This window comes from Eptesicus fuscus, chromosome 11 (assembly GCF_027574615.1).
Source record: "Eptesicus fuscus isolate TK198812 chromosome 11, DD_ASM_mEF_20220401, whole genome shotgun sequence".
NCBI classification, from domain to species: domain Eukaryota; kingdom Metazoa; phylum Chordata; class Mammalia; order Chiroptera; family Vespertilionidae; genus Eptesicus; species Eptesicus fuscus.
In genome coordinates this window covers 40431860-40445550 of record NC_072483.1, presented here as the reverse complement: position 1 = coordinate 40445550, position 13691 = coordinate 40431860, and the positions used below count along the sequence as shown (strand labels likewise).

Genomic DNA, 13691 nt, shown 5'->3' with positions numbered 1-13691 from the left:
CGATCAGCTGCCTCCTGCACACTCCCCAATGGGGATGTGCCTGCAACCAAGGTACATGCCCTTAACTGGAATCGAACCTGGGACCCTTGAGTCTGCAGGCCGACGCTCTATCCACAGAGCCAAACCAGTCAGGGCAAAGATAAACATACACATTTTTAAATAAAATTAGCAATGTTTACTTTTTGCATCATGAATAAAGACTTGTTCTTTACAACTTGTCAGAATCTTAAAAATTAGAGTAGTAAACAAGTATTTAGCCTTCTCATCATAAATTGGGACAGTCCTGAGTTGGCCTACATACATAGTAATCAATTATACAAATTATTTAAACAAATAATACCCTATTGCCTGCATTTTAATGATTTATAGATGATTTAGACTTCAATAGTCAATAATTTGCAAACTGGAAATGGAAAGAAGATTCCTAATATAAGAAAGCCAACAAACCAAGTCAGAGAGGGATTAATTAAATAATATTTGTAAGGTATTATGGCTTGAGTAAATAAGAAAATTTCAAAATATTTTTAGATAACTAAAATGGTACTGAGGAATAAGATAAATAAAACATTATAAGATGAACTTCAATGATAAGAAAAGCAATGAAAAGAAGTAATTTTAAAAGTAAAGTTCAGTGATATTTTTCCTTTAACCTCAGTAATTGTGGATAAGTGATATGTTTTATCATATCATTAATAAAATGGTAGAAATCTTAGGCATGCAGTTTACTAAAAATTTGACTTTTATTACATTTAACAGCCACTTTAAACAAAGTGATTTTTCTAATTATACAAATACCAAAAATGTGGGAGAGGAAATGGGAAAAGGCTGCTTTATTTATTTGCCATTTTAGAGCTAATAAAGAATAAAAACAAAAAACAAAACCTTGTACTCTTAAATTTCCTATTTACCTAAAACTTCAATGAGCATAGAGAAAGAAAATAAAAATACCCTAAACATGGAAAAAATGAAATTAGATTTGAAATGGAAAGCAATGAGAAGGCACTATGGGGAATCAAAAGAGATTAGACTAAAGAAAGGCATTTGTGCCCTAACAGTTTGGCTCAGTGGATAGAGCCTTGGCCTACAGACTGAAAGGTCCCAGGTTCAATTCTGGTCAAGAGCATGTACCTTGGTTGTGGGCACATCCCTAGCAGAGGGTGTGCAGGAGGCAGCTGATCAATGTTTCTCTCTCATCAATGTTTCTATTTCTCCCTTCCTCTCTGTCAAAAAAAAATCAATAAAATAAAATATAAAAAAGAAGGCTCTGCGGCAGGACTTTTCAAAAAAAAAAAAGAAAGAAGAAAGAAAGAAAGAAAGAAAGAAAGAAAGAAAGAAAGAAAGAAAGAAAGAAAGAAAGAAAGAAAGAAAGAAAGAAGGAAGGAAGGAAGGAAGGAAGGAAGGAAGGAAGGAAGGAAGGAAGGAAGGAAGGAAGGAAGGAAGGAAGGAAGGCATTTATTTTCACCAAAGTCACTGATGGCTTGATCAAACAAGTAAACTAAAACACAATTTTAATTCAAAATAGCATGTATTAAATAATTGGAAATGTATATACACACTTTGAATAATTATAAAAGCAGTGTTTATTTAAATACATTTAATTTGTAAAATTGAGCTATCAGCTGTTAAAGTGTGTATATTTGGGGCGGGGGGGGGGGACACCATGTATATGTATCATATCTTCTTTATCCAATTATCTATTAAAGGACACTGGTTCTTTTCATGTCTTGGCCACTGTGAATAATGCTATAATGAACATAGGGGTGCATAAATCTTTGTGAATAAATGTTTTCAAGTTTTTTAGGTAGAAACCCTTTAGAGGAATTGCTTTTACTAGTATATGATAACTCTATTCTTAGTTTTTTGAGGAACTGCCATACTCTTTTCCATAGTGATTGTACCAGTTTACATTTCCATCAGCAGTGAATGAGGGTTCCTTTTTCTCTACAACCTCTCCAACACTTGTTAATAATAGCCATTCTATCAGGTGTGAAGTGGTGACTCATTGTAGTTTTGATTTGCACTTCCCTAATAGCTAGTGAAGTTGAACATCTTTTCATATATCTGATGGCCATTTGTATGTCTTCTTGGGAGAGGTATCTGTTCAGGTCCTTTGTCCATTTTTTAATTGGATTGTTTGTTTGGTGTTGAGTTGTATGAGTTCTTTATATAGTTTGGATATTAACCCCTTGTCAGAGATGTTGTTTGCAAATATCAACTCCCATTCAGTTGGTTGCCTTTTTGTTTTGGTTTGGTTTCTTTTGCTGTGCAGAAACTTTTTAGTTTTATATAGTCCCATTCATTTATTTTGCCTTCCCCTTGGGATCAAATTCATCAAATGTTCTCTAAGCTCCATAAGTTTATTACCCATACATTCTTCCATGTACTTTACTGTTTAGATCTTATATTTAGTTATTTGACCCATTTTGAATTCATGACAAATGGTAATCTAACTTATTCTTTTGAGTGTGGCTTTCCAATGCTCCCATCACCATTTATTGAAGAGGCATTCTTTTCTCCATTGTGTGTTTTTGGCTCCTTTGTCAAAAAAGTATTTGCTCATACAGCTATGCTTTTATTTCTGGGCTCTCAATTCTGTTTCATTGTTCTATGTGTCTGTTTTTCTGCCAATACCATGCTGTTTTGATTATCATAGCTCTGTAGTATAATTTGAAGTCAAGTAGTATGATACCTCGCTTTCTTCTTTTATCAGGATTGCTTTCGCTCTTGGGGTCTTTTGTGGTTCCATAATTTTTTGTTATACTTCCTTAAAAAAATGACATTGGGACTTTGATATATTAAATCTATATATTGCTTTGGGTAATATAGCCATTTTAACTATTTTGATTATTCCAATATCTTTCTATTTCATTGTGTGCTTTTCCATCTCTTTTAATAATGCTATAATTGCAGTAAAAATAACAAGTAATATTCATTGTAAAGTTTACAATGTGACAGGCAAAGTACTAGAACTTTACATACATTTACTCATTAAAAATATTCAAAACAGATGAGTATTCTGAGACTTAAAGAGGATAAGATACTTTCCCAGGAATCTTCAGCTACTAGGAAGCAGAGACTGAGTTTGAACCAAGGTCAATACTCTTAGCCAATATGCTACACTACAAAGGTATTATATTAAACATAAAATCTAAAATTCCTTAATTTAACTTTAAAACACTTCAGAGTCTGGTTCAAGTCTATTTATACACCTCAGCTAAGATGAAGTCCTAATGGTTACCTAAGTGACCTAGGCCACTTTTTTTAAACATTTCATACTCGTTCCCCATTTTATTATTCAAGAAAAAATGTACTTATTAAGTAATTACCATGTGCCAGGCATTGTATTAGTGTTGGCTATAAAGAAATAAAAAATACTGCTTTCACCATTAAACCATTCATAGTCCAAACAGGAAAATCAATGACGACAATACAGTATTCATTGTGCTTCAATTAAGGTAAATAGTAGAACCCAGAAGAACAAAAGGGAAAAAAAAAACACCTAATTCACTCTGTAGGGAAGAAAGAATGTTTCAAAATGAGGTGATGTTTAACTTATTTAATCTAAATAAACCTTGAGGCATAAGAAAGAAGTAGGCAAGCAAAAACAAGGAGAAATAAGGGGCAAAAAGCATTATAAGCAGAGCGGAGAGCATTTTTAAAGGCTTGAATGAGCTTGTCTCTTTCTAACTAGTAGAATTTAGACTAAGTTTAACTAAAGATGGCTGTTTAAATGTCACTTCCTCATTCCTCAAAAAAGTAAAAATATAACTACCATATGATCCAAAAATCCTGCTTCTGGGTATATATCCAAAAGAAATAAAGTCACTATCTTAAAGAGATATCTCCATGCCATGTCCATTGCCACATTATTCACAATATCCAAGATATAGAAACAACCAAAGTCTTTCAGTAGATAAACAGATAAAATTAACACAATGGAATATTATTCAGCCATGCCTAAGAAAGAAATACTGCCTTTTGCAAAATATAGATAGACATTGAAGGCTGTGGGAAGCCACCATAGTCTTCACTATCAGAGAAGTGTAAACAAGTATCCCGGAATGCTGGTGACCCTTGAGCCCCTGGCAAGGGCCAGAGCTATGCACTGATTGTTTAGTCCAGACAATGGGGGCTCAAGCAATTTCCTGACTAAATAGTCTCAGGGTAAGTCTTTCTAATATTTACTGACCTTTAGGATAGTCTGTCTGTTACCGCAATTACCTGCCTGACTAAGGGCTAGATGTGTATCCACAAGTGAATAAAATGTTGGCAAGGCCTGAGCACCAGTGGAAGTCCTTTCCCTTGCACTGGGCTTTCAGCCTGGCCCCCAATATTCCCAAATTATTATTTGTTGTATCTTTCATTTGCATGCGGCACCTTCTCCAGATCCCGAAACCTGAACCACGCCGGACGTGGGTCATTCACAGAAGGCATTATGCTAAATAAAATAAGTCAAAAAAGAAACAAATATTGTATGTTCTTAACTCTGAGAATTATTGTGAAGGTAATGGGGGAATGTAAGTAGTGAAATGTCAGTTTCTGGTTTCAATTTCAGAAACCATACTCTGGCAGCTGAGTGGGGAGTAGGTTGCTTTGGGAATAGGTGATAGGAAGAAGAAAAAAAAGTACTAATTAAGAAATTAGTCCAGGAGAAAAATGAATGTGAACTCACACTGAGGTCAAGACAATGGGGAAAGAAGGTGTAAATTTTAGACTCCTTAGGAGAAACAATCTACAAATTTGATGAGTAATTGGATTTAAGGTTGGGATAAAGTGGTTGAAAATGATTATGAGGTCATCATGCCAGTAAAGATAAAGAATTTTTGAAGAGAAAATAATAAGTTTCATTTGGGATATGCCAAGTTTGAGATATTTATAAGATAAATGAGTAGAGATGTCTATCATGATGCAATGTCTGAAACACTAAACAGAGGTTAAAATGTAGAATGGAGAAATAAATTCGGAATTCATCACCATGTAAAGCAGCAGTTCTCCATTTGGCTGCCCATCAGATTCACTTGGAAAGCTTTTTATAAATATAGAAGCCTAGGTTTTATTTTCATAGACTTTATTTAGTACTTCGAAGACAAGCTTTGAGCATCAATGTTTTTAAAAAGCTAAATGTGTGACCCTGATGCATAATTACAACTAAGGATCACTGGTGGGTAATTTGACTCATGACTCTAGATTGGATTCATGGTTTTCAAACATTATGTTGCACCAGTTAGGGAATGTTGAAAAGAAATTATCAGAACAATTATGATAGGAATAACAACTCATAATTTATTAAGCACCTATGGCAGGAACTGTGCTAATGACTTTACATATATTATTTGTAGTGAAAGAGAAAGCAGAAAGAAGTATAGTGAAAGTCAAGTCACATCTCTTCAATAATATCTTCTATGGCAGTTTCAATTTATGTTGATGTTTCTCATATTAATTGGCATTTTGAATATACTAAATTACACATTGCTATCTAATTCAAGTGTATATAACTCTAAGTAGTATAACACAATGGCTAATAGCAAGCACTCTAGAGCTAGACTTCTAGGATTGAATCCCATATCATCCTTTCTTTTGTTGGCAATTTTTATCTTAGGCAAGCTACTTAGTTTCTTTTTAGTATATTATATATATATATATATGTATACATATATACATATATATGAAAGTACTAAACATATATATATATATGTAATCCTATAAAATAAAAGAGTAATATGCAAATTGACCATCACTCCAACACTCAAGATGGCTGCCCCCATGTGATCAAAGATGGCTGCCCCCATGTAGACACAAGATGGCTGTCATAAGATGGCCAGCAGGGGAGGGCAGTTGGGAGGGACCAGGCCTGCAAGGGAGGGAAATTGTGGGCGATCAGGCCAGCAGGGGAGGGCAGTTGGGGATGACTAAGCCGGCAGAGGAGGGAAGTTGGGAGCAATTGGGCCTGCAGGGGAGGGCAGTTGGGGAGAACCCAGGCATTCAGGGGAGAGCAATTGGGGGTGACCAGGCCTGCAGGGGAGAGCAGTTAGGGGTGACCAGGCCTGCAGGGGAGAGCAGTTAGGGGAGACCAGGCCTGCAGGGGAGGGCAGTTGGGGGTGATCAGGCCTGCAGGGGAGGGCAGTTAGGGGTGACCAGGCCTGCAGGAGAGCAGTTAGGCATCAATCAGACTGGCAGGGGAGTGGTTAGGGGGTGAGCAGGCTGGCAGGCAGAAGTGGTTACGGGCAATGAGGAAGGCAGGCAGGTGAGCAGTTAGGAGTCAGCAGTCCTCAATTGTGAGAGGGATGTCTGACTGCCTGTTTAGGCCCTATCCCGGTTGGATCGGGCCTAAACGGGCAGTTGGACATCTCTGGAGGGGTCCCAGATTGGAGAGGGTGCAGGCTGGGCTGAGAGACACACACCCCAAGCATGAATTTCATGCACTGAGCCTCTAGTCTTTACTTATAAAATAATGTAAATTACTTGAAGGGATAGATTTGTTTTCTATCTTTTGTAGCTTTTTCATAATTCCAAAAATTAGTATATTAATATCTCCATTTTACAGATGACAATACTGAGGAATGAGAGATTAGGTAACATTTTCAAAATAAAATTTGCCAGTAAAGTGGAAGATATGGCATCCAAATAAGTCCAGCTCTAAAACTCTAGCTCTTAACTACTGTGCTATATTGCCTCCCTCCAGACTATACAATAGACTCAAATTCTTATTAGATTTAATAAGATTTGAAAAAAACTCATAGGAATAAATGGTATACATTTATTTGCAGCACATTTTGCAATGGGCTGCATTGAAACTGGGCTCTGTTGCCTTTTAGAAAGATAAGCTTGATAAAGAAATACCCAACTATCTTTTAACTCATTCTGATCTATATTCCCATATTATCATTTTTAAAATGTTTAAATGGGGAAAGGATCACTTCACTAAAATCTTTTATCTGTTTTTTGAGGAAAAAAATGTTTAAATGTTTAAAAGTTTGAAAGCAACCCAAAGCCCTATAATTTCCAAGGTATTTTCCAGAAATGGGTCTATGATTTTAAACAATAACTGAAAATTTATTGGCTCCCTACCATATGTATGGGTCATTCCCAGGCAATGTGAAGTCACAAGGATTAATAAAAGCAACCTTACCTGGCCAGGTGGCTCAGTTGGTTGGAACATCATCCCGTGTCATATACACCAGGTTCAATTCTCAGTCAGGGCACATACCTAGGCTTCGGGTTTGATCCCTCATCAGGGCATGTACGGGAGGCAACTGATTGATGTTTCTCAATCTCTCTCTCTCTCCTTTTCTCTCTCTCTAAAATCAATAAAACATATCCTTGGGTGAGAATTTTTAAGAGTAAATATAAATAAAATAAAAGCATCCTCACAAGAACTTCTAGAAAATGGGGTTTCTTAATAATGCAAACTTCTATGGGAAGATACAGAGTATTCTCAATTCTATGGGTCTGCTATTGCTCTAAATATAGAGCCAGAAGAGCAAGTGTATCTGATTTCATTTTTATTCACACAAGTTTTACTTCTGACATACTTTAAATGAGAGTCTTCAATTCCAATTTTTGTACAATTCCTACATACAAATATCAACTTCCTGGGCCTGATAACAAAAGTCCCATCCCAGATGTCACAGCTAAACGAAATCTGCTCTTGGATGTTACCAGCTTTTTAACTAGCCTCAGGGAATACTGAAATGCTTCTGGTGTATGGAGTAGACTTAAAGGTCACATGAAAAGTATTAGCAATGATGGTTTACTTTATCACTTCTAAATGAACAAAGAGCAAAGCTAAAATATCTCTGTGGCTTCCATGATTATAAATAGCAATTACTAAATTCAATTTTCCCTAAGATAAAGTCCTTATTATTCAAATATTCACCATAGTGACATTCATATTCATTGTATTAAAATGATCCCTCTAGATTGTCCTCAGTCTAGGAAATGTCAAAAATAAAGCCAAAGCTAAATCAGATTACCTACCAATAAAACAGAGTTTACATCAGGGACAAGCAGGAGGTCTCTTAGGATCTGAAATCTAGGACTTGTGAGTGGTTGCGGATAGACTGAGAAATGCCCTCATGTGCAATTTTGATAGAGAATTTTATTAAAAACCTTCATTTTGCTTCTACCCCCTACCTTGTCTACTAACTACTAATAATCTACTCAGGAATTTAATTTTCATTTCCAAAGTCTCAGGAGGGTTAGAGCTCTGAAAATCACTGTAAAATATAGGTATTGCTCTTTTGTTTTTAATTTTATTTCCTCTCAAGAATAACTAGATCGGAACAGAAATGTTCTTACTTTAAAAATCATAATCTAACACTCAAGACTCTACACTGTCTGGTCCCAACAAACTCCCTGTGATAGTCTAAAGTACCCCACCAGGCTAGCCCAAAATGAACTATTTCATTCTGCTCAAGTATATTATTTCTTTCTGCCTCCCTCCATTTGTCATTGCTGTTTCCTCTGCCCAAAATGACCTTTCTCCTATCTTGGCCAGTTTTCAAGGTCTACCTCAGATGCTACCTTTTCCACAATTACCTAACACCCCATCTACCCTGCCTCTCCTCTTCTCTCCCCACTCAGCTGGAAAAAGTCTACCCATTGTACTCTCACACAAAAAATATCTGTGCTTCTTTCATCTCTCTTTTGAATCTCTGTGGCACTTCCCACTTCCCACATTGTGTTACAGTTACTTGTATTTAGAGTGTATGACTCATGAGCTGTGACCTCCTGATGGAAGTAAACCATCAGTCTTTATATTCTTGCCTAATACTATCACCAGAACACTGTAGGGTTTTGTATGATTGCATTATGCTGAGGTTTGCCTGAAACCTGTGTAAAATGGTGCAAAGAGTTGTACATTGAGAAAATAGTTCAAGAAAAGACAACTAAAATGCAAAACTGTCACAAAATGGAACACATAAGCATTTAGATTTCATTTAAATACCAAATTATTCTCTTGTACTTAAAAGCATGACAATTTTTTAGCAAATAGATGTTTTTATATTAATCAAAATATTATACTTTTACAAATAGGAACCTGAAATGTTCTATTCATACACAATATTGCTTTTATAACATAATTCATTTTGGTCTTTCATCTAGGATAAAAATATTAATTAAAAAAATAAAATTACAGGCCCTGGCTGGTTTTGCTCAGTGGATAGAGCATCGGCCTGCAGACCAAAGGGTCCCAGGTTCAATTCTAGTCAAGGGCACATGCCCAGAGTTGTGGGCTTGATCCCCAGTAGGGGGCGTGCAGGAGGCAACCGATCAATGGTTCTCTCTCATCGTTGATGTTTCTGTCACTCTCTCCCTCTCTCTCTTCCTCTCTGAAATCAATAAAAATATTTTTAAATAAAATAAAATAAAATTACAAAACAAGTGTATTTAACTTTCAGTAAAGTTTTTTGTCCTGTGTTTTTTTTATTTAAAAATAAATCAGGTCATGAAATCTAAGCTATATAACTTGTCTCTATTATTTTCTATAAACCTTAATTTTACTTCTTAATTTTAATCTTCAACTATAAGTAAAAAAGACTCAGCATTGATATTAAATTTGCCCAAAGGCCCAATAATCTTCCTGTCATGAATGTAGTTGGTACAACATAGGAAAGCAAAAGATCTACACATAGAATACTATAGAAGCTTCAATCAGCCAAGTAAGCAGATGCAAAAAACTTGAAACACAAAATTTCTCAGCAAACCACAATTATTATAGTCAGTAAATGTTAGAATTTTATTAGCAGTAGCATGTTTTTCTTGGCTTGCCTTTTTGTAATCATCTTTATTCAGTATACCATTTGTTTTTTTTTACTTAATTTCTTATTTGATAAGAAAATGAAAGAGGGAACAAAACTAAAACTAAACTGCATGACTACCATGACCAACACTTGCCAATAGCTCATTCAATGTCTTTGAATGTATATAATATTTGTCAATAATTCATGTTGCCAATGATGTGCTTGCTACTTTTTGTTTGTTTTGTTTTTCCTCACCCGAGTATATTTATCCATTGATTTTTTTTTAAGAGAGAGTGGAAGAAACAGAGAGAAACATCGATGTGAGAAAGACATATCGATTGGTTGCCTCCTGCACACCCCCCGACCAGGGCCAGGGAACCAGCAACCAAGGTCCGTGCCCTTGACTGGAATCAAACCCAGGACCCTTCAGTCCACAGGCCAACATTCTATCCACTGAGCCAAATTGGCTAAGGCTGCTCTTGCTACTCTTAAAAGTGCTTTATAAACATTTATTCACTTGATCTTCACAGTAAATCTTTGCTATCCCTATATTACAAATGAGGAAACTGATACCTAGAAAGGTTAAGTAACCTGCCCAAGATCATACAGCTGCGAAGTGGTATAGCTAAGACTGAACACAGTGAATGTGGCAGTCCAGATGCTTAACCATCATACTATACAAACCAGAAGAAATTACATATCAATTTTCTATTGCTTTGATACAAGAAAAGAAGCACTTTGGAGGCATTATTAGGCAACATGACCCAGTTTGGAGTTCTGAGGAAACAAGGAACAAGGATTTTGCATATACTCTACCAGTATACTGGTATGAAAAAGAAAGTAGTAGTGCCTGGATGTCCAACAGCCAGCGGGCTAAGGCCCACTTCCATTATAGCTCCTCCCAGTTCCCTTTCTCAGAGCTTGAGATGAATCCTATCTTCTCCACCCCATTTTATACAAAGGACTCCCAAATGACCTACTTAGATCAAACACTCACATACTTGCTACTCTTTATTGCTAAAGTTCAAACCCTATGAAGTCAAAACCCCCTTCCATAATGCATAATTACCTATGCCTGGCCTGGAATTAGACTGAATTGGTCACATTCCTATTTTGAGCTGATTCTTGGAGTTCTTGCTTCTGCCTCATGCAAATGAGCTACTAGTAAATCCACCTTCACTCTCAAAATAACAACTATGGCTTATAAAACATACCAGGTTATTTTACTGATTCAGTTTATTAATATAATGCCCTGGTGAAATAAATTATGTGTTTTAAAAGAATTCAATACAATTTTCAAAATTATAGATGCTTGATTATATAGTTTGACCCAATCTTTTATTAAATTTTATTTTATTGATTTTTTACAGAGAGGAAGAGAGAGGGATAGAGAGTTAGAAACATCGATCAGCTGCCTCTTGCACACCCCCTACTGGGGATGTGCCTGCACCCAAGGTACATGCCCTTGACCGGAATCGAACCTGGGACCCTTGAGTCTGCAGGCCGATGCTCTATCCACTGAGCCAAACCGGTCTCGGCTGACCCAATCTTTTATTTCTCTAATACCAAGACATTTACATGAGGAAAAATAGTTATGAATAACTCATTCTAGGATTAGTCAGTTCATAAAACTGATTGTAGCATACCTCCTTTGAAAAATCAATTCAAAATGTGAGCATAGCTCATGTACATTTTCTCATGATTTTCAAAGCAGGAAACAACTTTTTCTTTTCTGTATTCCTCACAACACCAAATACAGTTTTGTGCAAATGATCAGCTTGCACATAATGTTTACTGAATTAAATAGTTACTCAAATAGTTGAATATAGGCTGCTCACCTTTAAAAACCTTTATGATGTATAAGGAAAGGCATTATGAAAAGTATGGACAGAGATAACCAATGTAAAAAGAAGATGGCCAATTGCTAGTGGGCAGATTTACAATTCATTCCACCATTCAGAATGTCAAGATCATCTTGCTGGATAGGAAAAATGGTTGACAGAAATTTAAATGTTTGTGACATTCTAACCAATCTTTACTTTTTTAATGTAACATATTTTGACACAGCAATGGAGAGAATTTCTCCTATTTGTAAAAGAAAAAAAAATTCTAATACAGTAATTTTTTTTTACCTTATAAAACTTTTGAAATATCCTCATTTGAGTATCACTAAAGGAAAGTAACCCCCCAAAAAATCTTTATGGTTTGGTTCCTTTGAAAGGTCATAAATATAGTGAAAACAAGGAGAATGCTGTGAAACCAATACTTAGAGTAATCCCAAAGCAATGCCAAGAAACAGAATGTACTCATAGTGACTAATACATGCAAATACTGAAAATAAATTCTAACAGATTAAACAGGTTTTGTAGCAACTAAAAGGTATATTCACATCATTCCAAAACTAATCAAGCTTAAAAATATGGCAATCTTCCCTACTAATAAAAATATAAGCTGGCTAAGTAGCCTGAATAACATATAAATTATAGCCAATATCAGTAGGTATAATTTTTCAATGTGGTTTTAATTAAAAAGGAAAACTGAATTAAATCACTGCTTCAGACTTCCACTTCAGTCCTTTAATAATATATTCATTTTTAATACTATATCATTTCACTCTAATGAAGCACTAAAGCCTAATCATGCTACCAAATCACAAACACAAAACTATCTGTTGAGAAGTGTTGCAATATTTTATCTCTTTTTGCTCATTTAATATGGAATATATGATCAAGTATCCTCTAAAATTCAAGCAGAAATATGTATCACATAAAAAATACGTATCATATTTCCTTCATAATCTGAATGTCAAAGACAGGCACAGTATTAATTACCAAGCATGTAATTCTAAGAATATGCTACATCAAACCAAAGTTAAATGTATTATAACCTGGTAGGTAAAGATGGTTTAAAATAAGAGAGTTTCAGGATAAAATAGATATAAATCCAAATTTTTTGCTGTGATGATTCTCTACTCTTTGTAGTTAATATGTCAATGTAGTCAAGTCTTTTCATTTTGAAAATGAAAGTAAGCAAATGCAGAACATCTCTGGGTCAAAAACCTTAAACAAGCTTAAATGTCACAAGCTTTCTTTAAAAAAAATACATTTATAATCTGCTTTCATCTATAAGCAATGCCTTAGCAGATGAAAGATCCAAGAGCATAATTATTTCAATAGAGCTGAAAAATTATTAAAATCAATGCCTTTTAAGACAGGTCAGATACTGAAACATAAATTTCAGGAAATTAGCTTATAGCCCACATGCTAGTAAACAAATCTCTTCTCATCACACATATATTGCTGTGTGGTTGCACATCACAATGGTAGCAACATCTATTTCTATGCTTAATAAATTCCAGATAAAAACATTTTAATATACCACTGTATATAAGCAGCTGGCTATGAAGTATCCTTATCAGTTTGAACAGTGTGTGCTATTTTTATCATTCCCAATAAAAGATGCAGTATTCGGGCTTAATCTGGAAAAATCTGTAAAGCCCCAAACCTTGTTTTTAATCTCTTGCAAGATATATTTCCCTTAATCCCCATTTCCCCCCCAAAAAGCTAAAATAAATACAAGCTGAGACACACACACACACACACACACACACACACACACACACACACACACACGTTTCTAAAATTCAGATTGCTTAGCTGGTGTCTATTACTGTAAATATCACTCCTTCAAATATCATAAGGAAAATCTAATAAGAAACAATTACATAGATCAATATATTCCAAATGACTAAGAGCTAGAAAAAGCAATAACTCTGTAATCTAATAGTCTTATCAAAATTCATGAGGTCATACCTGATGACTTAGAGATTGAAAAGACTCACAGGTTCCAGACTGCATGACCTTTCTATTCCCAGAAACCCCTAAAGATTGCATTTTCTGTCTTACAAAAGATAATCACAGCCATCTCTGTCTCAGCATCTTCAGGGCT

The 13691-nt window shown here is 35.3% G+C and overlaps 1 protein-coding gene across 2 annotated transcripts in view; it reads right to left on the bottom strand.

Annotated features, from left to right (window-relative positions):
• Window positions 1-13636, bottom strand: part of SLC4A10 (solute carrier family 4 member 10) — a 186366-nt gene extending 172730 nt beyond the window's left edge. For both annotated transcript variants that reach the window (XM_028141093.2, XM_028141099.2), the window contains exon 1: window positions 13556-13636. In XM_028141093.2, coding sequence (XP_027996894.1) covers window positions 13556-13636 — 81 coding nt within the window. The remainder of the gene's footprint in view (window positions 1-13555) is intronic.
• Window positions 13637-13691: the final 55 nt, after the last annotated feature.